General features: G+C 47.8%; 1 protein-coding gene across 9 annotated transcripts in view; it reads right to left on the reverse strand.

Moving 5' to 3' along the window:
- Nucleotides 1–24,300, reverse strand: part of CRACDL (CRACD like) — a 130,814-nt gene that overhangs the window by 68,144 nt on the left and 38,370 nt on the right. The window contains exon 1 of one of the 9 annotated variants that reach the window (XM_070798283.1): nt 3,396–4,897. The exons of 5 other annotated variants lie outside the window; for them this stretch is intronic. In XM_070798283.1, the coding sequence (XP_070654384.1) occupies nt 3,396–3,469 (74 nt within the window). In that variant the 5' untranslated portion in view covers nt 3,470–4,897. Of the gene's footprint in view, nt 1–3,395; nt 4,899–24,300 lie in introns of those variants that run through there. 3 more of the 9 variants (XM_070798282.1, XM_070798284.1, XM_070798290.1) reach the window with 3 other exon arrangements.

A 24,300-nucleotide genomic window follows, 5' to 3' on the forward strand; every position in this document is an offset into this window, starting at 1 on the left:
GTTTCCTAGAGACCAGTAATTGATAGTCTGTAAAAAACCTAAAATTAGGCTTGACCTAGAGAAGTGAGTCATCTCTCATCCGGCTAAAGATGTAAAACTTGAAGACTCACTCCTTGAGAACAGGGAACACGTACCAAGCATGGTACTGCCACACAGGAGGTCCCCAAAAAAGATTGTTGAGTGAACGAATGCATGAATGAGCAAATGAATCAGAGGCACTCACAACACTTGTCAGACAAAGGATTCACCTTCTGCGAAAGATGACACAGCATCCACTACTCAGTCACAGTTCCCAAGACCAGGCGACACTCCAATGTCTCCAAGACAGGTGTCTTTCAAAGCTCATGACTTAGGACTTCCCCAGTGGTCCACTGGTTAAGAATTCACTTGCCAGTGCAAAGGACACGGGTTCAATCCCTGTCTAGGAGGATTCCACACGCCTCAGAGCAACTCATCCCATGCACCACAGCTACTGAGCTCAGGAGCCCTAGAGCCCACACCCAGCAACAAAGACTCAGCACAGCCAAAAATAAATTAAAAAAAAAAAGTCCATGACGTAGCTCAATGATGTCACATTTCTTTAGTCTGATTTCTTGTCCTTGGCTCCCTAGACATCACCTGCCCTAGAACCATGCAGAGCCTTTGGGAGTCAAGGAACATGGATGCAAGGAGGACCCTGCTTCAGATGCCTGGTTCCTGTGCTTGGGGTTCCCTTCAGCCACGGTGCTGACAGGGACAGTGAGAGGATCCAGAGAGAATGAGGCAGCGGACCAGAAGCGGCTAGCCTGTTTCTTTGCCAGACAAACAGCATAGTTTATAAGCGTTTATGTAGTGTCCCATGTAAGATAAACTATACCATTTATTTGAAACTTCTGTAACAGTTGATTTTGCAGTACTCAGAGTCCTTATGAAGAAGTGCACTGGTAAGCTACTTAGCTGGGGATGCATACCCTCCTATAGACGTATATAGACATACAGACGGGAACCTGCATTCAAGTATGCAGCCTGTGTCTCCATGGAGTTCCTCAATGAGCTCATGCAATACACGACAGCTTTCACACGAGTTACCTGCTTTCACTCGCTCAGAAATGAATGTTTTCATACGAGATTTTTAAAACGCTACTTTAGGCATTTTTATGTTAATGGAATAAAACAAATCTATGAGATATGTTTACAAAACCATAATTTCAAAAATAGGTAAGGGGCTTCCCTGGTGACTCAGTGGTAAAGAATCTGCCTGCCGATGCCAGAGACGCTCATTTGATCCCTGATCTGGAAAGATCCCTCAAGCTGTGGAGCAACTAAGCCCGTGAACCACAACTACTGTCTGTGCTCTAGAGCCCAGGAGTCGAGACTACTGAAACCTACATGACATAGCCCGTTGCTCTGCGACGAGAGAAGCCACTGCAATGAGAAGCCCGAGCACCACAACCAAAGAGTAGCCCCCTCTCGCCACAACTTAGAGAAAAAGCCCTCGCAGCAGCAAAAAACCAGCACAGCCAAAAATAAATAAAAGAGGTGAGCACTGAACTTTGCAACCTCAGAAACTGCATTTGTACAATTCCTGGGAAAACATTCTAACACTGGGGTATCTTGCCAAGATGTGATCTGACTTGGAAACGTACAGTCTCTGAGTGAGCTGTGAATTGTGCTAATCGCTACCCACTTGGGATGAATGGACCCAAACCCTGGGGCGCAGGGAAGCTTTATGAGGGCTGGTCTGTTTTTAACTTGAATTTTTTTAGGTAGTAAATTCCCCTCTTTTCTGCATGTCTACCAAAAATAAGGACATGAAGAAAGTTCTTAAGGCTAAATTTATCTAGGATGTTCCATATGTGATTGGCAGTTCTGTAGCACAGCAGATGCAGAGCTCAAGTTTTGTTTTGTTTGTTTTTCTTTTTTAATTAAGAAGTCATGCTCCAAAGTCTATTAATGAGGAGACATCACACCACCACTCTATTCTGGCCCATTCAAAACAGGCAGCATCAGACACTGAGGTTGAATAATTTTAAGTAAAAAAAAAAGATTTTAATGAAACAATAGCAGCGATGGTGACTTTCCTGCATAGGACTTTGCAACAGTACAAAGATATGTGTTCACAAGGAAGCCTTTGGTTGTTGGGTTCCTGTCCCTATGTAGCAAAAGAAGCAAGTGAGGCTTGGGGGGCGGGCGGAGTGGATGGTCTGCCAGGTCTCCCAGCATCCCCCACACCTCCAGATGTATGCTGACAAAGTGGCAATATTTGTTTCCCAAGACCGTCCACCCAGCCCAGATGATGTGCACACATGACCAGCACTTGGCTGGATTGAGGCTGCCATACTGGAATTTTCCATTTGGTGTATGAGACATGCAAGCTGTTTACTTATACTTGCAAATGCATTTCCACCACATTGGAGCTCTGCTTCCCTTTGTACCATCATGGTGGAAGCACAGTGCACCAAAGGCCAAACATTTTCAAAGGATCAGGTCACCTGCAGCAGGGCGAGGTGGCTTTGCAGGTCCACCGGCCTCTGCGCCCTAAGAACTTGGGCAGGCCACCACCCTCCGCAAGTCTGTCAGTTAATAACAAGCCCTTTGGCATCATGTGAAGAGAAAGACAAACACCGTATGACCTCACTTACATGTAGAATCTAAACAATACAACAGACTAGTGAATGTAACGTAAAAGCAGCAGATTCACAGACAGGACAAACGAGTGGTTACCAGTGGGGAGAGGAAATGGAAGCGGCGCACAGGGAGGGGATTAAGAGGCACACACTACTGGGTATAAAATAAGCTCCATGGATACGCTGTACAGCACAGGTAACATACCCAATATTTTATAATAACTATAAATGGAGTATAAACTTTAAAATTGTGAATCGCTACATTGTACACCTATAACTTACATAATATTGTATGTCAACTATACTTCATTTAAGAAAAAAAAAGAACAAGCCCTTTGGTGCCCTTCAGTGCTGACAGTTAGTTCCAGGAACAATTCTAGTGATCTTTTATGTTGCCCTTTGCTGCCTTCTCTCCACCAAAAGGACACAGACTGTGCCGTGTGGATCCACCTTATGCAGGCATGGGATGTTCCGAGGAAAACCCTCTGTCTTCCAGCCCACTTCCCCTCCCCTTCTCTCTTCCTTTCACTCCCCATCCCCTTCACCTTAGCACCCTGCTCCCCTCTGTTTCAATATATGCATGTGTCACAAAGAAAATAAAGAAAATCATTATTTTGTTCCAGAATTCACATAATTGAAGGAGATATATAATATACATAGTGACGTCTGTAAGGAAGGGGGTCATACTGAAAGTGCCCTCAGGCCCCGGGGGTTGGGGTGCGAGCTCAGGCCCCCCTCCCTCTCAGCCCCTCCATCTACCCCACCACCTCTCAGCTCTCAGGGGCGCACCTGGGCTCAGGCTTGATGCACTGGTAAAAGGCAGCCATCTTCGTGCACATGGAGGGGGCCTTCGGCACTTTCATTCTCCGGAAGGACAGAGGCCTCCCCTTCCCCAAAGGGGCTCTCGGGTCACTCCTGGGTGCAGATCAAGAGCTTTGCTCCCGTTTCCAGAGCAGCACCTCGGGCCCCGAGCCCACGGAAGCTTCTCCCAACTCCTGCAGCCCTGCAGGGCCTCCGGGCAGGTGTGCAGCACAGGGCCCTGGGAGCTCAGACACACAACCACTTCCTCCTTCCCTCCATCCACGTGGACGGCCAGGGTGGGGCTGGAGCTGCCGCCACCTCCCTCTGAGCTGAGTCGCTGCCCAGCTGCTGAGGGTGGAAATCAACAAGCCCAGGCTCTGCCTCCCTGTGCTCCCGACAGAGTCGGGCAAAGGGCACTAATCGCCCCATCTGAGTGAGGGTTCAGGGCCCTGGGGGAATGTCTAACGCCCCACAGCCGTTTGTTCCCTTGCTCTGGCTTTCTCCTTATTCCCTCTTCAAGCTTGTTGCCGCAGGGCCTGGATGTGTTTGGTGATCTTCTTTCCTGGGACCTTCCCAAGGCTCCTCCTTTCAGGCAGGTACCTGCCCCAGGGCTCGCTGTGGCAGCCAGAGCTGCAGCACTCCCTGCTGGTGACCACACCGGGCAGGTGCACAGACCACGCCCGGCCCCTCCACAAAGCCACCTCCCGGTGACGTCCTCTCTGATGACCTGCAGCTGCCACTTCAAAATAACAGACTCCTGCCGCCCAGCCTCGCAACTGCACCTGAGTTCCTGCAAAGTATAAAGGCTGCTAACCACATTGTCGGCGGTTTCCAGGCAACGTCTAGAGGGCTGACAGAAGGCTCTGGATGACAAGTGTGGCTCTGTATTATGAAAACTGCGGAGCAGCAAGCAGCAGGGGTGCCTTCTGAAGACAGTGCTGAGGAAGTCCTAGATTCCTCTTCTGTTTTCCGAAACGCATCCATATATATAAAGTTCTGGTCCTTGTTGTTGTTAGTCACGTTTAACTCTTTATGACCCCGTGGATTGCAGCACGCCAGGCTCCTCTGTCCTTCCCTATCTCCAAGAGTGTGTTCAAATGCATGTTGAGTTGGTGATGCTAGCTAACCATCTCACCCTCTGTTGCCTCCTTCTCCTCCTGCCTTCAATCTTTCCCAGCATCAGGGTCTCTTCCAGTGAGTTGGTTCTCATATCAGGTGACCAAAGTATTGGAGCTTCAGCATCAACACTTCCAAAGAAAGTTCTGGTTGACTTGTTTATAATTGAAATAATAAAGCATAACCAGTGTATTTGATGGTAACTAAAGAAAGCAGTGAGTTTAATGAACTTGGGGAAAAATGAGTGCTGAGTGTCCTGCTGGCAGTTTACACCCACCTGCCCTTGGACTCTTCAGAATCTTTTTTTTTTTTATTTAACTTTACAATATTGTATTGGTTTTGCCATATATCAAAATGAATCTGCCACAGGTATACATGTGTTCCCCATCCTGAACCCTCTTCCCTCCTCCCTCCCCATACCATCCCTCTGGGTCGTCCCAGGGCACCAGCCCCAAGCATCCAGTATCCTGCATCGAACCTGGACTGGCGACTCGTTTCATATATGATATTATACATATTTCAATGCCATTCTCCCAAATCATCCCACCCTCTCCCTCTCTCACAGAGTCCAAAAGACTGTTCTATACATCAGTGTCTCTTTTGCTGTCTTGTATACAGGGTTATTGTTACCATCTTTCTAAATTCCATATATATGCGTTAGTATACTGTATTGGTGTTTTTCTTTCTGGCTTACTTCACTCTGTATAATAGGCTCTCTTCTAAAGATGCGCTCAGCTGCCTGGATGTTGCCAACAGCTCAGCCTTCTCTGGGGAGAGGGACAACAGACTGGCGGGGATGTCCCTGTCTCCCATGAGGCGAGTCAGGGGCAGAGCAAACCACTGAAGGGTCAGGGATGGGCTTGGCTTCAGGGTGGATGTCTCTGAGGAGTGATCCCAGCCAGTAGCCCTCTCTCCCTACAGGCCAAGTCCAACAGACCCACAGCTGCAACTCACCCCACTGGAGGCCAGCTCAGCACTCAGCGCGTTGAACCTAAGCCACCCTGCTGCTCGCTACGGCCAGCCCTGCTCTGGGCCTGGTCAGTGTCCCTGAAGGTCCAGGACGGTGTAAGTGGAAAATCTGATTCTGAAATCAAGGCCTGTACCTCATCCAGCTGTGAGCCCCATGCAGGCAGCTGCCTCCTAAGAAGCCCAGGTCAAGGTCTCTCCTATCACCTGTCCTTGGCAGACATCAGTAATCAACCACAGCATCATTCTCAGAACTGCTCACCACACAGCCCTCCAGGGAGCTCCTGCCAGTTGCCTGGAGCAGCACTTGGCTAGAAGCCTGTCGACATCATTGGCAGAAATTGCAGTAAATCTATAGAATTGGATTCTCGCTGTGTCTGCCACTAACAAGCTACTAACCAGCTGAATGACTCGGGGCAAACCACTTCCCTCTCTGGGCCTCTGTCCCAAGTCTGATATGAGTGGTTTGAACTCTGATATCTGGCAGGCTATCGGATTACCTCAGGAAAAATAAAGGTCTGTAAAATTGGCCCAAACTTCATTTGTCTGTGAAGATGCTTCTGTTAACCAACAGAGGAAAAGACGTGCTCGAGCTGAGAACATTTATGGAAAATATATTTTCAAAATCTAGTCACTATACTGCTTGTCTAAGAGCCAGAAAAATGAAGAGGCAATGACATCATAGGAAGTCCCTCAGTCTGGCCTGGCCTCCTCGCCTCCTGCTGCCGCCACCCCCGCCCACGCAGCCACACCGGACACTCTGCCAGCAAGGGCATGCCTCACCCACACGCGAGAGTGCCTCTGCCCACGACCCAGGGAACCTCACATTCTTCCTCTGAGCCCCTGCCCACCCACATTATTTCCCCTCCTGGAATGTGAACTTCTTAAGGGAAGAGATAAGCTCTTTTCATCTCTGTAGCTCTGATATCTACACACAGTAGATGCTGGGAAATATTTAATGAATGAGTGAGCCTCATCACCTGCGCTTATAAAAATCTAAGGGCAGGGACTTCCCTGGTGGTCCAGGGATTAAGACTCCACCTTTCCAATGCAGGGGCCCCAGGTTCAATTCCCTGATTGGGGAACTAAGATCCCACATGATATGCGGTGTGGCCAAAAAAATTATAATAATAAAAAAAGGGCAAAATCACTTTTAATAAGGTAATTTGCTTTATTAAGTTCCTCCTAAGGAGGGGGGGGGGGATTCTCAAATAGTTGGCTTCCGTTTGAGCCATTTGGTAAGATGCTCTGACAAAGTGCTCCTGTGTGATTCAGATGTGTGGGCTGGCTGGGTTTGACATAAATATCTTCCTATTTTGCAATTTGGAGACATCACATTTGGAGAGTGAGGACATGGAGCAATCTGAACACACATTTGGCTCATTATGTGAGGACATCTAATATTCCAAATTTTTCCAGCCTCTCAGTATTTTAAAGGCCTTGGAGAAGCAGCCAAGTTCCCATTTTCTTCAATACTGCCGTGATGGGAGGAGGGTGTTGTATATATATATTAATAGATGCCCCATACCAGTTGGTAGTTAATGTGCATAGCTGGTCTCCTCAATCAGACTGCAAATTCTCTAAGAACAATGTCAATCAACTAGATGGTTTTATGTATTCCAAGAAGCCAAATATGCAGTAGGTGCTTAATAAGTGCATAGTGATTAATTAATACAGGGCTTCCCCAATGGTCAGCAGTAAACAATCTGCCTGCAATGCAGAAGACTTGAGTTTGATCCCTGGGTTGGGAAAATCTCCTGGAGGAGGAAATGGTAACCCACTCCAGTTATTCTTGCCCAGAAAATCCCATGGACAGAGGAGCCTGGTGGGCTATAGTCCATGGACAGAGGAGCCTGGTGGGCTACAGTCCATGGGGTCACAAAGACTCAACTAAGCATGTGAGGATATGACGTGACTGATTAATACGGTGCAACACACGAGCCACATCCTCCTGGACTAGCCAGGGCCATCAGTGCACACAGCAACAGGCATGGTACCACAGTCAGTAAGGGAGCACCCATGAAGTCCTTAGCTGACGGATGCACAGGAAAGAGGGAGGCAGACTGTGCAGACACGTGGGATCCCGTGAGCAAGTGAGGACTCTGGGAATTTCTCACACTTTACCTCCTAGCAAGCCAAGGCATGATGCCGGCGGAGCTTACATGTGCCAAGAACTGCTGTACATATTCCACATGCATTTCTTCTTTAAATGTCAGTGAAACTGAATATTATGAGCATTCCATCCAAGCCAGGTCACTCGGAGTCATGCACTGGAGGAGCAGTGTCACCAGGTGACGGTCGGCGGCAGCACAAGGCACCAGCACAGGCTCCAGGTGGAGGGTGGAGCCTGGGGGACCCCTGCTTCCAGGTGCCTGCTCCTGGGATGGGTGCAGGCTTTCCTGCTGAAAGGTTGCCGAACAGGCAGGGGGCTCTCTTCCATCTCCACTGAGTCACATTTTTCCCCAAAGGCAAGCGTGCAGCACCCAGCTGCACCAGAAAGGCAGCCCCGAGTTCCTGGTAGACACAGTCCCACTCAGTCCCGGGCTCTGAGTTCCCGGGCAGGCGGCTCAGGGAATCCTGTGGTCCCGTCTGATATGTCCCCCGCTGAGCAACAGAGGAGAGCACCCTACTGACTGCTCCTTGGAGAGGAAAATTTACCGAGCGTTCTGCTTAATGGCGTGAGGCACCGACAGGCTGACCAACCTGGGACGCTGTGCCTCAGCTGCCTGGAAGCCCACCCCCGGGACAGCTGCTGTGGGCAGGGTGTCTGAGAAGCCTGTGGTTCCGCTTTCTCCTGGAGGCAGCCCAGCAGGATGGAATCTGAGGGTGAGCAGGGACCGAGGGTGGTGTGTGCACCTGCCGGGGATGTCAGGAGGCCTCATGAACGGAACCCTGGTGGCCCTGCCGCTCCAAGGGCAGCCAGGGGACCTGCGGCCTCAGCATCACCTGGAAGCTGATGAGAGGCTCAGAATCTCTGACTCCATCCACCCAGATCTATGGTCTCAAAGTCTGCCCTGGGCCAAGGGCCCCTGGTGATCCCTCTGCATGTTAAGGTTTGGGAACCACTGCTTTACAGCAGTTGTTCTCGGCCCTGGCTGCACATCAGAATCCCCTGCTGCTGCTGCTGCTAAGTCGCTTCAGTCGTGTCCGACTCTGCGACCCCACAGACGGCAGCCCACCAGGCTCCTCTGTCCCTGGGATTCTCCAGGCAAGAACACTGGAGTGGTTGCCATTTCCTTCTCCAATGCATGAAAGTGAAAAGTCAAAGTGAAGTCGCTCAGTCGTGCCCAACTCCTAGTGACCCCATGGACTGCAGCCTACCAGGCTTCTCCGTCCATGGGATTTTCCAGGCAAGGGAGCTTTAAAAACTCCTGATCTTCAGATCATGCCCTGGCCCAATTGCTGGCAGAGGACCCCAGGTCACTTCAAATGCAGGCAGGGCAGAGAACTGCTGTTCCCCACCTCTGGTCCTGATGAACCTCGCTGCAGGGCAGGAACAGAGCTGCAGACAGAGAGAAAGGACTTGTGGACACAGGGTGGGAATGCGAGGAGAGGACGGACTGAGAGAGTGGCAGTGACATGTGTATACACTGCCATGTATAAAACACACAGCTAGCGGGAGCTGCTGTAGGAGTTCAGATCGGTACTCAGTGATGGCCTACAGGGCTGGGAGGGGGAAGGGAGGCTCAAGACGGAGGGGATATATGTGTACTTATAGCTGATTCATGTCGTTGTACAGCAGAAACCAACACAACATTGTAAAAAGCAATTAAAATAAAAAATACTTAAAAAAAAAAAAAGCACATTTCTGCATTCAATTCTACAGTTTCAGTAACAAACGGTTTTCCTTCAAGTCACAGAAGGTCAAACACAGAACTGAGGGAATACAGCTTTTTACGAATAGGAACCCATTTGGGGGAGAGAGGGTTAAAGACTAGGCTTTAGGCTACCTGTCACTAGAAACTGATGGCAGAGGCAGCAGCTCCATCCCTGGAACCCATCACCCCTAAAGGAGATCAGCCCTGAATATTCACTGGAAGGACTGATGCTGAAGCTGAAGCTCCCATACTCTGGCCACTGGAAGAGACCTTGATACTGGGCAAGACTGAAGGCAGGAGGAGAAGGGGACAACAGAGGATGAGATGGTTGGATGCCATTACCGACTCAATGGACACGAGTTTGAGCAAACTCTGGAAGACAGTGAAGGACAGGGAAGCGTGGCGTGCTGCAGTCCATGGGGTCACAAAGAGTTGGACACGACTTAGCGACTGAACAACAACAACTGAGTACAGGGGCCTACTCTTCCAGTGGGGGTGGAAACTGGGTTCACTCAGGCCCAGACACCCAGGAACTCAGTAAGAACCTGCCAAGGCCTGACTCAACATATGCTGTGGCCCAAGTCAGGAGCTACAGTTGGTCAATGCAGCTCTACACCCTGGCAAGAGCGGCTGTTTCAGGGACAGGCATGTGAGTCATTTCAGGCCCAGGAGAGTGAGGCTCAGGGCTTTTATGGAATTGCTGAAAGAGCATACTTCTTTTCTTTTGGGTCTGGAAGGATGAGAGTTTAGAGAGGAAAGAAGCACCAAGAGGTAAAGAGGAAAAGCAAAGCACGGGGGACTCTGCTGAGAGTCCTGGATCAAACTGTCCCTGAAGGCAGTTACTAGTGATTTTCCAGTTACTAAGCTACAAAGTCTGTCTCTTGGGTTTTTAAAGAGCCAACAAACCTTTGCAAACTTTATTTGCAAAATAAGGAGTCCCAACTAATTCCCGGAGCAAACAGGAACTGTATGAGTGAGGTCAAGCCACCTGGACATGCTTTGTTGGGTTCTATTTTTAGATCTTTAGGACAAAGCAGTTAGATACACTTTCTGGACAGGAAAGATTGGTATCAGTAAAGGAAGAGTGTATTTATAGTAGATTTACAAGGGGCAGAGGTGTGACCCCTCCATATCAGAATCAGTTTTTTTCCCTTTTATTTTTCTTTTTTAAAAAGCTTTTTATTTTGCACTGGGGTAGAGCCAAGTAGCAAACAGTGTTGTGATAGTTTCAGGTGAAGAGCAAGGGACTCGGCGACACATATACATGTATCCATTCTCCCCCAAACTCCTCTACCATCCAGGCTGCCACATAACATTAAGCAGAGTTCCCTGTGCTATGCAGTAGGTCCCTGTTGACTATCCATTTTAAATACAGCAATGTGCACATGTCCATCCCAAACTCCCTGACCATCCCTTCCACCCATCCTTCCCCCATAAGTCGGTTCTGTAAGTCTGTGAGGCTCTGTTTTGTCAGTTCATTTGTACCGTTTCTTTTCAGAGAATCACATTTTTCAAAAAAGATTTTTTTTGATGTGGATCATTTTTAAAACCTTTATTGAATCTGTTACAACACTGCTTCTGGTTCATGTTTTGGTTTTTTGGCTGAGAGGCATGTAGGATCTTAGCTCCCTGACCGGGGATTGAACCGCACCCCTTGCACTGAAAGACAAAGCGTCCACCCCTGGATCACCAGTGAAGTCCCTCAGAATCCCCTCGGAGCAGCTCGGTAACCAGCGGAAGAAGCCATGACTGAGGTCTGTCCCACTTTCTGCACATGCTCAGTGTCCTCTGGTGGAAATACTTCTTCCTTTGGGTGGAAAACAGTCTGGCAAAGAAGGAAGGGCTAGGGCTTCAGAAGGAGACAGATCCAGCTGAGAAGCAGTGACAGCAAGATCCGTGGATGAAGCGGGCTGAGGAGAGGTGGTCAGGAAAGCCAGTCTTTGATGTGTCACGGTGTCTTGGGTCCCCATAGGATCAGAGCTCCAGAATGACTCCCGGGCTCCAGGAGAGGCCCCGGTGGGGCAGTTCACCAAACTCAAAGGGACCACAGAAAGGGAAGACTCCACACGAACCCCGAGGCCTGGCAGAGCCACTGGCGCAGAGGCAGGAGGAGGCGGTCTTGATGGACTGGACAGAGGCACTGAGGCCAGCAGCATTCTGCCCACTCCGCCAGCCTGGACGCCTTGGGCCACAGCCCAGCTGCCGCAGCCAGGTGCTAAGGGCTGGAAGAAACACCATACCCGCTGAGATTAAGCTGGGCAGCTCTGGGCTTCCAGGGCTCAGAGTGCAAATGAAGCCGAGCTATAGGAAAACCAAGTTGCTCTTTGGGCGCCTACCCTGTGGCCTGAGACCTGCACGTGGGCAGTCCGGCTGGGCTCCCAGCAGGCACGTGCCCCGCCCCAGTCCCACACCACCTGAAAGGAACATGTCTTTACACTAACACCAAGCACAATTCGGGAGACCAACCAGTGGTGCCAAAACTCTACCCCAAACAGAGAGAGGAGCCTGGGCCTCAGTAGGACGGGAAGAGCCCCGAGTTGCTGTCTGCACGGGAGCCCTGGTTGTCACTCAGTGGCCAGGCCTCGGTGTCCCGCCTGTCACCGGACCTGCCGCGCAGGCCCGGATGAAATGATGTAATGCCTGAGGCGCTTGGAGCCAAAGGGAGGGCGTGCAGCTCACCGATATTTTTGGCATCTCTCAGAACGCAGCACATGGCGCCCACGCACACCACCTCCACACAAGGCCTGCTCTGGCTGTCCCGCGCTCAGCTCGCTGGGATGTGGAGACAGTGCGCCCACGGGAGCCAATCTGCGGCTGGGGGGTGGGCTGCAGACCCCCCAGGGGGCCCATTCCGCCTGGAGACAGCGGCCAGCAGGGGGCGTGAGCGGGACTGTGGGTTAGAACCTGGTGCAAAGGGGGCCCTGGAAGCACAGGGCAGACGCATCTGCCCCTTCCTGCCAGGATGAGCAGCTCTGAGTCCGAGACCAGGACAGGCAGAGAGGAAGAGAGGGAAGATAAGATGGCAGAGCTGGATTGGAACCCCACCTTCTCCCTGCGACCCGGCCAGCCTGGCCAAACCACCAGGACACCCCTGTCCCACTCCTGCCACCCAGGCCCACTTCAGCGCAAAGAGGGAGGCATGAGTGACAATCTGGTGCCCACCTGCAGGTACCTGAGAAACGGGAGATGGAACTGGGCTTTCAGGGGAGTAGTGCCAGATGCTGTGCCCCGTCCTCCTACCCTGGAATCCAGTGTCTGCTGATCAGGGCTTCCCTGGTGGCTCAGATGCTAAAGAACCTGCCTGCAATGAGGGAGACCTGGATTTGATCCCTGGGTCAGGAAGATCTCCTGGAGAAGGGAATGGCAACCCATTCCAGTATTCTTGCCTGGAGAATCCCATGGACAGAGGAGCCTGGCGGGCTACAGTCCATGGGGTCATAAAAGAGTCGGACACAACTAACCAACACTCTCACTGAGCTGGGTGCAAAGAGGGCAGGGAGAGGGCACCTGGCACCCAGAGGCGCAGGAGTGTGGGGAGGGGGTGGGTGTCCATGGCAATTAGGCATCAGCAGGCAGCTGAAGACCAAGCACAGAGGCTGTGCTTTACAAATATGATATGATCAAGGCCGGCTGAAATTGGGGTCAATTCATCAGCAGTTATATTAAGGCATGGGATGTGTGGCTCGGTTGCTATGGCATTTTACTTCCAGACCTGGGTACCCTTACCCTGTACCAAGGCCCGTTTAAAAGCATCTTCTACTTCATGCCAAAGAGCTGCTAACCCAGGGCGGTGCGGGCGGACAACAGCGAGCAGAGTAACCCCCTTTTCTACGGTAAGATACATAGCAACTGCATTTTTAAAGTCTCTCAGCAGGAATAGAATAGCCAAGAGCCATAATGATGTTATCAGAAGGATGTTTACAATTCAGAATGAAATAATTATCACGAAAATATGACTGACAGGGTATGGTAAGAATTTTAAAAAATTAGTAAAGCTGCATAAGAACGAACTGAAAATGAGGATGAAAATATAGCCTTTAGAAGCTCAGAATCTCAGAGGTGGAAAAACTGACGCTTTCGCTAGGCAACCAACCATTTTTCAAGCTGTGGAACTGAGGCTGACAGATTCTGTAACCTGCCCCAGGACACAGTGAATCAGTGGCAAAACTGAGCTCTCTTGGCTAACCAAGTATGATGATGCCAAACATTCACTGTGATTCTAAACATATTCATTAATAATAATAAAACAAGAGCAGATGATATCAAGAATGGTGGTGTAAAGACCTTCAAAAATCTCTCCTCCACAAAAGCAATTAAAAAACTGGCAAAAAATAAATAAAAAGTTAGAGTCAACTTTGTCAGAACTCTAGAAATTAGCCAAAGTCTTTACCATTCCATGGAGCATCTATTCCATGGCTGAATCTCAGTTGAAACGGAGTGTTGTGGCATTTTTAACTTGCTTTATTCCAACCTTTGGCTTTCCATCAGCCTGGTAGCCTTGAAAATCACCAGGTTCACAATTACTGTGTAAATGAGTAGCCTGGCAGCCAACAGATGGGGAAGAACTGGGTTGGAGTGTCCTCAAAGCTCCACTCTCAGAGAATTGTCGCTGTTTAATCTGTTTAGAGGTTCCCTGGAAAAGCCTGCCTGCAAGGGAAAAAAGCCCAGTCTGACCTGAGTCAGAGTTCACTTGATATAAAAAGCTCTTTTCCCCCTAAAGGTAAATATGCAACTTTGCCGAGGCAAGTGGATACAGTTAGGGCAAACATACTATGCTGAGCTGCGCTCAGTCGTGTCTGACTGTTCACGACCCCACGGACGGCAGCCCCACCAGCTCCTCTGTCCATGCGATTTTCCAGGCAAGAGTACTGGAGTGGGCTGCCATTGCCTTCTCCAGTCCAATCACTAGCTGATCACTAAACCAACCAAAGTGGAGACTTCAGTGGCCACACATGACAAAAAACACAGTGTATAAAATTTGTTCAGAAAAGTCAATACAAACAACAACAACAAATGCTGGGGAACTAGGGAGAATCTGAAATTTAAAGTTGCCACATTATATATTTTAAATGTTCCACAAACTTACTAAACATACAAAAGAAAATAAGTGTGATCCATATACTGGATCCCCAGATGTTGGACTTACTTGACGAAGAACTTAAATCAGCTACTTTAAATATGTTCAAAGAACCAAGAAACTGTGTATTAAGCAAAGTATGAGAATGATGTCTCACCAAATATACAAGAATAAAGAGAAAGAAATTATAAAAGAAAACTAAATAGAAACTGGACTTGAAAAGTACAATAACAAATTTTTAAAAAATCACTAGAGGGACTCAAGAGCATATTTAAATGGATTCAATGAACTTGAAGATCCATCAGTTGAGATTAACCAGCCTGAGAAACAGAAAGAGATACAATGAAGTAAAATTCATATCATTGAACATACTAACATATGCATATCAGGAACCTGAGAAGGAGAGAAGAGAATGCTGCAGGAAGAATATTTGAAGAACTAATAGTTGGACACTTGTAAAATTTGAGGACGTTTATCTATACATGTGAAGAAAGCTGAGCACCAAAAAATTGGTGCTTTTGAACTGTGGTGCTGGAGAAGATTCTTGAGAGTCCCTCGGACTGCAAGGAGATCCAATCAGTCCATTCTTTTTTTTTTTTTTTTTTTCAGGTTGTGAATAATTTTTTTTTTTTTTTGCCATTTAAAAACCTTTATTAAAAAAAACAAAACAATAAAAGGATACAGACACATGGGGTAAGGAGATGTTTTAGAAAAATGTCCATTTTAGTAACATCTGTAAAATACAAACCTCCTAAAAGCAGCAGGTGAACCTTGGTTAAATGATTTTTTTTTGGGGGGGGGGGATTTCTTTGGAAGGAATGATGCTAAAGCTGAAACTCCAGTACTTTGGCCACCTCATGTGAAGAGTTGACTCATTGTAAAAGACTCTGATGCTGGGAGGGACTGGGGGCAGGAGGAGGAGGGGACGACAGAGGATGAGATGGCTGAATGGCATCACGGACTCGGTGGACGTGAGTCTGAGTGAACTCTGGGAGTTGGTGATGGACAGGGAGGCCTGGCGTGCTGCAATTCATGGGGTCGCAGAGAGTCGGACACGACTGAGCAACTGAACTGATCTATACATCTAAGAAGTTCAACAAACTCCAAGTAGGATAAACTCAAAGGATCCATACTACAACACATCATAATCAAACTGCCAAAGACAAGGGAAAATCTTGAAAGAACTCATATCCTATAAGGGTTCCTCAGTAAGATTAATGGGCTTCCCAAGTGGCTTTAGTGGTAAAGAATCCATCTGCCAATGTAGGAGACACAAGAAGGTTTGATCCCTGGGCTGAGAAGATCCCCTGGAGAAGGAAATGGCACCCCATTCCAGTATTCTTGCCTGGAAAATTCCATGGGCAAAGGAGCCTGGCTGACTACAGTCAATGGGGTCCTAAAGAGTTGGACACGACCGAGAGACTGAGCACCAAGATAAGATTAATGGCTGATTTCTCATCATAAGTCACAAGGCCAGAAAGCAGTGCGGTGAACTATTCAACCTGCTAAAAGCAAAAGACTGTGCTATGGGAACTTGAATAGAATTCGTATCCTATCATTGTGCGAAAATTGTATAAATCTTAGTTACGCTGAATTGGTTCATAGAGCTTTTCAGGTCTACTATATCCTTCTACTTCTCTGTATATTCATCCTATTAATTCTTCAGAGTTTGATATTGAAACTCCAACTAAAAATCTTAATTTATCTACTTAAAAAATAATTGTAATATATAGTGGAACTATATGTAACTCTGTTCTGTATTTTCCAAGTCTCCTGTAAATGTGTCTTCATAGTTTCATCATTGAAAAAAATAAAAATTTTTTAAAAAGAACGAGACTATGGATGAACACCACTAGATCCAGCAAACTTTTCTACAACAATGAAAGAATGGGGGCATTTCCCTGGTGGTCCAGCGTTTAAGAATCCACCTTCCAACGCAGGGACGTGGGTTCAATCCCTGGAAGGGAACTAAGAACCCACATGCTGTGGGGCAACTAGGCCCACATCCTGCAGTGAAGGGCCACAGTGAAGAGCCCACGCACTGCAACAAAGACCCAGCACAGTCAAAAAAAAAAAAGCAGAAACAGTATTTGAAAACAAACAAAAAAAAACAATGAAAGAATGGGGATGACTGCTTAACAGGTACAGAATATCCATTGGGAGTGAAAAAAAAAATGCTTTGAAAGTAGAGAGAGGTGGTGAGTGTACTGATGCCTCTGAACTGTTCACTTTAAAATGGTTAATTTTATGTTATATAAATTTCACCTCAATTGCTAAAAACGAAGGGGAAAAAAATAAGACAAATTAAGACATATACTCTGGTAAACACTAGCAAACCTGCCCTACAGGAAATACTAATGGGCACTAGATGGTAACTCAAAACCACACAAAATAAGTGAGCACCAGTAAAGGCAATTACATAGGTAAATATAAAAGTCATTTATAACAACAGAAATGTATTGTAACTCTTTTTTCCTTCTATTTAAAAGACAGTTGTATAAAGCAATAACCACAACTCTGTGTTAATGGGCACATGGTGTGTGAAGATACCATTTGCAAGACAACTGAATAGGGGTGAGGAGACGGAATTATAAAAGAGCAAACTGTCAATATACTATTAAATTACATTGGAATTAATCTGTCCTAGATTGTTATAAATTTAAATTGCCAAGGGCAACTACTAAGAAAATAAAACCTAAAGGAGGTAAAGAAATGACAAGGGACTTTAATGGTACGCTGGAACACGCAGCAGGAAGGGAAAGGCAGGACTGACTGAGAAAGTAGCAGTGACTCGCGCACACGATTATGTGTGAAGCAGGTAACTGGTGGGAAGGTGCTTCAGCCCCCGTCCTGCCAATGAATACTCAGGGTTGATTCCCTTCAGGATTGACTCATTTAATCTCACTGTACAAGGGACTCTCAAGAGTTTTCTCCAGCACCATAATTCAAAAGCATCCATTCTTCGGTGCTCAGCTCTCACATCTATACATGACTACTGGAAAAACCATAGCTTTGACTACACAGACCTTTGTTGACAAAGTGATGTCTCTGCTTTTTAATATGCTATCTAGATTTGTCATACTTTCCTTCCAAGGAGCAAGTATCTTTTAATTCCATGGCTGCAGTCACCATCCACAGTGATTTTGGAGTCCAAGAAAATAAAACCTGTCACTTCTTCTCTTTTTTCCCTTTATATTTGCCATAGAGTGATGGGACTGGACATCATGATCTTAAATTTTTGAACGCTGAAACATTCTACGTTTGAAACATTCTACGTTAGATATCTTTTTAAAAAAGCAAGCGAAACTGAAAGCAACAGAAGGGGGAAAATGATAAAGATTAGAGAAGAAATGAATGAAACTGAGAACAGAAAAACAATGGAGAAAATCAACAAAACCAAAAGTCGGTTCTTTGACAAGATCGACACAATTGACAAACCTTTAGCTGAACTGACCAAGAGAAATGAAAAGACTCAAATTACTAAAATCAAGAAGGAAAGAGGGACCATCACTGCTGACTGTACAGAAGGAAAAATGATTATAAAGGAATTTTATGAACAACCGGATGTCAACAAACTAGATAACCTAGATGACACAGACACGCTCCTAGAAAGAAACAAACTACCAAACTGAATCAGGAAGAAAATTTTAATTGATTGATTATGACTAAAAAGATTGAATTAGGAATTTTGAAACTGTCCACAAAGAAAAGCCCAGGTCCAGAAGGCTTCACTGGTATATTTCACCGAATGTTTAAAGGAGACTACTAATGGACTGCAGTTTCTTTTTGAGGCAAAGAAAACGTTCTGGAATTAGACTGTGGTGGTGAAAAATATGTGGGGATATGTGAATTATATCTCAAGTATTTTAAAAGTAGGAGGAGAAGCAAAGCAAAAGCCAGCTAGTAATTACAACAATGGGAGTCCTGGATTTTTTTTTTTTAATTGATAAAGTTAAACCCTATTTGAAAAGTTGTATGTGAATGATAAGCCCTTTTGTTGTTGTTTTTTTCCAATCCTAAAAGAAGGTGGCTTCTTATTTCATCTCTTCCAAACCTTTTCTACACTGTGAAAGCTTTCAATAAAGCTGAAGACTTGAGTTATCCTAAGAAAAAATATATGCAATATACATAAGACAGGAAATATATATTCTTGATTTATAAAGAACTCTTATAAAGCAATACAGAAAATACAAACATTCCATTAAAAAGTGGGCAAAGGATATGGAAAAAACAATTCACACAGTAAGAAATAGACAGTAAGCATAGAAAAAATCCCCACTGATAACCAAACGCAACAATCAGACACCTGGAAATTTTAAAAGGCAAGTGCTATTCATCTTTGGCAGGGTGTGAGAAATGGGCATACCCATATGCTGCTGGTAGTTTAAACATGGCCCAACTTTGTTGGACAGCCATTTGGCACCATTTAGCAGTTTCTATGAAAATCTTAAATGTTTTCATCCTATGACACAGCAATTATACTTATGGGAATTTGTTCTATAGAAATAGATAAATGAGCAAATATACTCCCTGTAGCCAGATTTGTATTAAAAACTTAGTCATATCAATGTACACACTACTATATTTAAAATGGATAACAAGGACCTACTGTATAACACTGGGAACTCTGCTCAATGTTATGTGGCAGCCTTGATGGGAGAGGAGTTTGGGGGAGAATAGATACATGTATAGGAAGGGCTGAGTTCCTTAGCTGTTCACCTGAAACTATCACATTGTTTGTTAATCACTAAACAAAAGAAAAATTTAATTAAAAAATTGTATCATAAACACTTGATTTGGGAATAGTTAACTACTTAGAATACTAAAGAGTGATTAAAAGAAATGAAGTAGATCCATTTACTGACTTGGAAGTATTTATAAAATATGAAATGTCAATAAAGATCTGTAGAAAAACATGCAAATGTAGTATGATCTAAATTTGCAAAAAATGTAAACCCCAATAATGCATGCATGTGTGTATGTATATATACAATGTGTATATTACATGCTTTCATCTGAAACATGTATATATTATATATATACACACACACACACACACACACACATATATGTGTAAATACACATATACATATATATGTAGAACCAGTTACAGACAAGCTGGCCTCCTCAGAGTGAAGCAGAAACCACCCTACTCCTACCACCTCCCTGCATCTCGGCCATAGTTTTTCCAGGCTCTTGGAAATAGCAGCCAAATAGCCCATCCCTTATAGCATCAAACACTCCAGTGCAACCCAGGGACCTCAGGGTAGAGTCCTCTCCACAAGGAAGGGCCTCTACTTGCTGGCTAGCAGAGGCCCACAGGCCTATGGGGAAGCCGTGTGCACACCTGGCCTGGACCTGGACAAAGGGCCTCCAAGGACAGGTCCAGTCCAACTGGGGCCAGGGTCCCCCTCCCACCTCCCTCTAGCAACACTGCCCTTGGCCTGTGCCCACCTCCTGACTGGAGGTCAACACGCTCTTGGGGACCCCTTGGGCCAGGTTCCTCTTGTGCAGCCCTCACGCTGGCCACAGCCCTGGCAGGAGAGCCATCCGTCCAGAGAGGCCGTTCCCAGGTGCCCCCCACCACCTCCAGGCGCACAGGGTGGGGCAGGGTGCGGGGAGGGAAAGGAGCTGCTGAAAACATCTCCAAGGACCTTCTCTCCCACTATGATCCCAGCTCCTGGGCCAGCAGGTGGCTGGGACCAGGGAACCTGCTGCCCCCACCCCCGACACCTGGAAACGGGACCTGTGGCAGCACCACGAATCTGTCCTCAGTCAGAGTGCAGACGAGCTCTAGTTGGGTGAATGCACAGAAAAGACCTGGAGAGACACATACTGGCTTATCTCTGGGGGATGGATAATAGCTTTTTACTCTATATGCTACTGTGTTTACTTTTTATTTTTAATTACTCATGTAAATGTAAGGATAATTAAAAAGAAAAACATCTCTAGGGCCTATTTCTGATCTTCTCAGTGTGCACAGCTTGTCTTTCACTGCGGAAGCCCCACAGGAGCCTAGTGAAGGCTCTGAATCCTCACTTCCATCTGAATTCACCTGACCTCCCAGGGGCTACACAGCAGTCACTGGGCGCCATCCCCAGGAATTCTGATGCAATCAGCCAGGAATGGGTGTGGGCATCAGGCATGTTAAAGCTCCCCGAGTGACAAAGTGCAGCCGGCCTAAGAAGCCGTGGGCATGCTCCTTTCCCAAACCACGCCCAGCTCTTCCCACTCCCGCCCTCCACTCCCTCACTTGTGTCAACACCACCTCCTCCTCCCAGGGGAGCTGGGAACACGCCGCAGAGGTAGAAACAGCAGCACCTGGTGAGGAGGGGACGATGGGAGAGCCCACAGCCAGGACTGCGAGGGCTGGGAGGGCAATGCCAAAGGACCACTCGCTGGACAGCAAATGGCGTGATCAGTCCACTGGAAAGGAGACCTCTCCACTGGACCTGAGAATTTGCAACTGTTGTTGTTGTTCAGTGGCTAAGTTGTGTCTGACTCTGCAACCCCATGGACTGCAGCACCCCAGACTTCCCTGTCCTTCCTTCACTATTTTCCAGAGTTCACTCAAACTCATGTCCATTGAGTCGGTGATGCTATCTCATCCTCCGCCACCCCTTTCTCCTTTTGCCTTCAATCCTTCCCAGCGTCAGAGTCTTTTCCAATGAGTTGGCGCATAGCATCAGGTGGCCAAAGTACTGGAGCTTCAGATTCAGCATCAGTCCTTCCAATGAATATACAGGGCCGATTTTCTTTAGGATTCACTGGTTTTATCTCCTTGCAGTTCAAGAACCACCAACAGTCAGGGTCTATTTGGACTTCCCTGGTGGTCTAGTGGTTAAGAATCTGAATGCCAATGTAGGGAATGTGGATTCAATCCCCGGTCTGGAAAGATTCCATGTGTCGTGAGGCAACTAAGTCCGTGCTCCACAACCACCAACTCCTCTTGCCTAGAGCCCATGCTCTGCAACAGGAGAAACCACTGCAATGAGAAGCCCCGAGGACCACAGCTAGAAAGTAGCCCCCATTTGCCACAACTAGAGAAAGCCTTTGAGGCAACAAAGACCTAGCAGAGTCATAAATTAATTAATTAACTTTTTAAAAAGTCAGGGTCTATTAAAGTATTTCCACTTTTCTCCAGGTATCTTCCCTTCTTCTGGATCACTGCCACTGTTTCTTGCCCACCAAGCAATCTCTGTTTTTGTTATTAGATTGTTGCTTTTTCTTTTGCTTTATCTGGAGGACCTCTTTGACTTCTTTTTTTCCCCCATATGGGATGTAAAGGTGAATTTCTGAGTTTCTCAAGGCACAGAAATATCCTTATGGATCTTCACACTTGATTAATAATGTGGCTAGGAGTAGCTTTCTCAGTTGGAGTTTATCTCCCTCAAACATGGCAGATACAGCACCACCAGTGGGGCTGAGGAGAAGTCTGCTGCCAGTTTGATTCTGTTCTTTTTGGTAGGATGTTTCTTCTCTCCAGAAGCTTAGCAATATGTTTCTTAAAATTCTGAAGTTTGGCTAGAATTTATTTCCCTCAGGCCTCTCCTTTCGATGGGCGGCTGGGTAGGTGAGAAGGAGGCTGGCAGCCTGGGACTCTCATTCATGGCTGCTGAAAATAAGAAAACTTTATTCTGGGTGCAAAGCACATGATATCTTTCACTCCTGTGCATGTGTACTAAGTAGCTTCAGTCATGCTCAACTCTTTGCGATCCTATGGACTGCAGTCCGCCAGGCTCCCCTGTCCATGGGATTCTCCAGGCAAGAATACTGTAGTGGGTTGCCATGCCCTCCTCCAGGGGATCTTCCTGACCTAGGGATCAAACCCGCATGTCTTACATCTCCTGCACTGGCAGGTGAGATCTTTACCACAAGCATCACCTGGGAAGCCTGGAGAGCATCATCTCTCTGCCTGTTCTGAGGTCTCAGGTTACCTCAGAGCCCAGCACCATCGCCAGGAACTGTCCAGGCAGTCTGCCCACCTTCTTCAGAGAACACTCTGTTTCATCCTGGAGGCAAGATCTGCTCTGGGCTACTCTGCTCTGCATAAGTGTCGCTGGGGATTCCTGGAGGCGGGGCAGCTGCTCCAGGCAGTTGCAGTTCTCATTCTTTGTGTTTAAGGAGCTTGGAGCGTCTCCAGGGCTCCATGAAAAACTCACTCACATCTCTCTCCAGGGTCTTGAGCTGCTGCATCCTCTGCTCTGGTTTTCTTGGCAACCCATTCCTTTCTTACCTTCCAGGGACTCCTCCGCATTTCTGGTTTGCTGAGGGTATTGTCACTTGCTTCTTTTTTCCCACCTCATTGTCTATCATTTCTCTGGGACCCAGTGAGGGAGGAAAGTGAATGTGCATGCCTCATCTACCGGCCCGGACACTAACTCCCAGTAGATATAACAGTAACTTTATTAAATCAAACTTCTGGAGAGAACCAGTGATCACCACCTCATGCAAATTCCTCATTAAAGAGATGAGGAAAAAGGCCCAGAAAAGCCAGTGACCTGTCCATGTGCCGCACTGGTTGGTCAGTGGGGAGCCAGGGCAAAGGAGGGGCTGGGCCACACAGGCAGTGCCCATACGCTGAGACCATGAGACTTCCGTGTTCCTGGTGGTCTGCTTTAATCAGGAAATCAGACGAGGCTTCAAACAAGAGCGGGTAGGCCCTTGGCCTGGCAAGACTGTGAAGTCAGCAGAGCCTGTCAGCGCTCCAGGATCCCTCTCTGTGGCAGTCTGGATGGCTGTGGGATGCAGGGCAAACCATCCTTGACCAGGCTGGCCGGACACGACTTCAGAGACAGCAGAGTCAGTCCCGGGTACAAGGCACACCCCTCCCCTGCCCAACAAGGGAAGGCGGAGGACCACAGAGACCTGATGGGGCAGAGAGCTTCCCGCAGTCCCCCAGCCACCCGGGTCTAGGGTCTGAGCAGGGGAAGGCGGAGGACCACAGAGACCTAATGGGGCAGAGAGCTTCCCCCAGTCCCCCAGCCACCCAGGTCTAGGGTCTGAGCAGGGGAAGGTGGAGGACCACAGAGACCTAATGGGGCAGAGAGCTTCCCCCAGTCCCCCAGCCACCCAGGTCTAGGGTCTGAGCAGGGGAAGGTGGAGGACCACAGAGACCTAATGGGGCAGAGAGCTTCCCCCAGTCCCCCAGCCACCCGGGTCTAGGGTCTGAGCAGGGGAAGGCAGAGGACCACAGAGACCTGATGGGGCAGAGAGCTCCCCCAGTCCCCCAGCCACCTAGGCCTAGGGTCTGAGCAGGGGAAGGCAGAAGACCACAGAGACCTGATGGGGCAGAGAGACCCCCCAGTCCCCTAGCCACCCAGGTCTAAGGTCTGAGCAAGGGAAGGTGAGGACCACAGAGACATGATGGGGCAGAGAGCTCCCCCAGTCCCCCAGCCGCCTGGGTTTAGGGTCTGAGCAGGACACAGGTGCTCCCAGCTAGGGCTGCGGGGCAAACCCCAGGTGAGGGCCGCCTTCAGCATCTTAGGTTCCAACCAGCAACACAAAGCCCAAACTTGGACTCAAGACACCATGTTTTCCAAGTGGACAGCCATCTTTTTTAGGTGCTGGGGGAAAGAAAGAGGAGTAGGAAGGAGAAGGAAGGAGTGGACACCCCCAACTCCAACCTTCTTGGCAACAGGGACCAGTTTCATCGAAGACAGTTTTTCCACAGACCTGGCGGGGTGGGGAGGGCGGTGATTTGGGGATGATTCAAATGCATTGTAGTCATCGTGCACTTTATTTCTATTATTATTACATCAGCGCCACTCAGATCATCAGACATTAGATCCCAGAGTTTGGGGATCCCTGCTGTAGATGATCTGGCCGCAGGACCACACGGTAGGGGATGGACACAGAGGCCCAGCTGGGAGGCGTTTCAGCGTCAGCTAGAGCAGGGGAGCGACAGCTCAGGCCC

This window comes from Bos indicus, chromosome 11, assembly GCF_029378745.1.
Source record: "Bos indicus isolate NIAB-ARS_2022 breed Sahiwal x Tharparkar chromosome 11, NIAB-ARS_B.indTharparkar_mat_pri_1.0, whole genome shotgun sequence".
Taxonomy (NCBI): Eukaryota; Metazoa; Chordata; class Mammalia; order Artiodactyla; family Bovidae; genus Bos; species Bos indicus.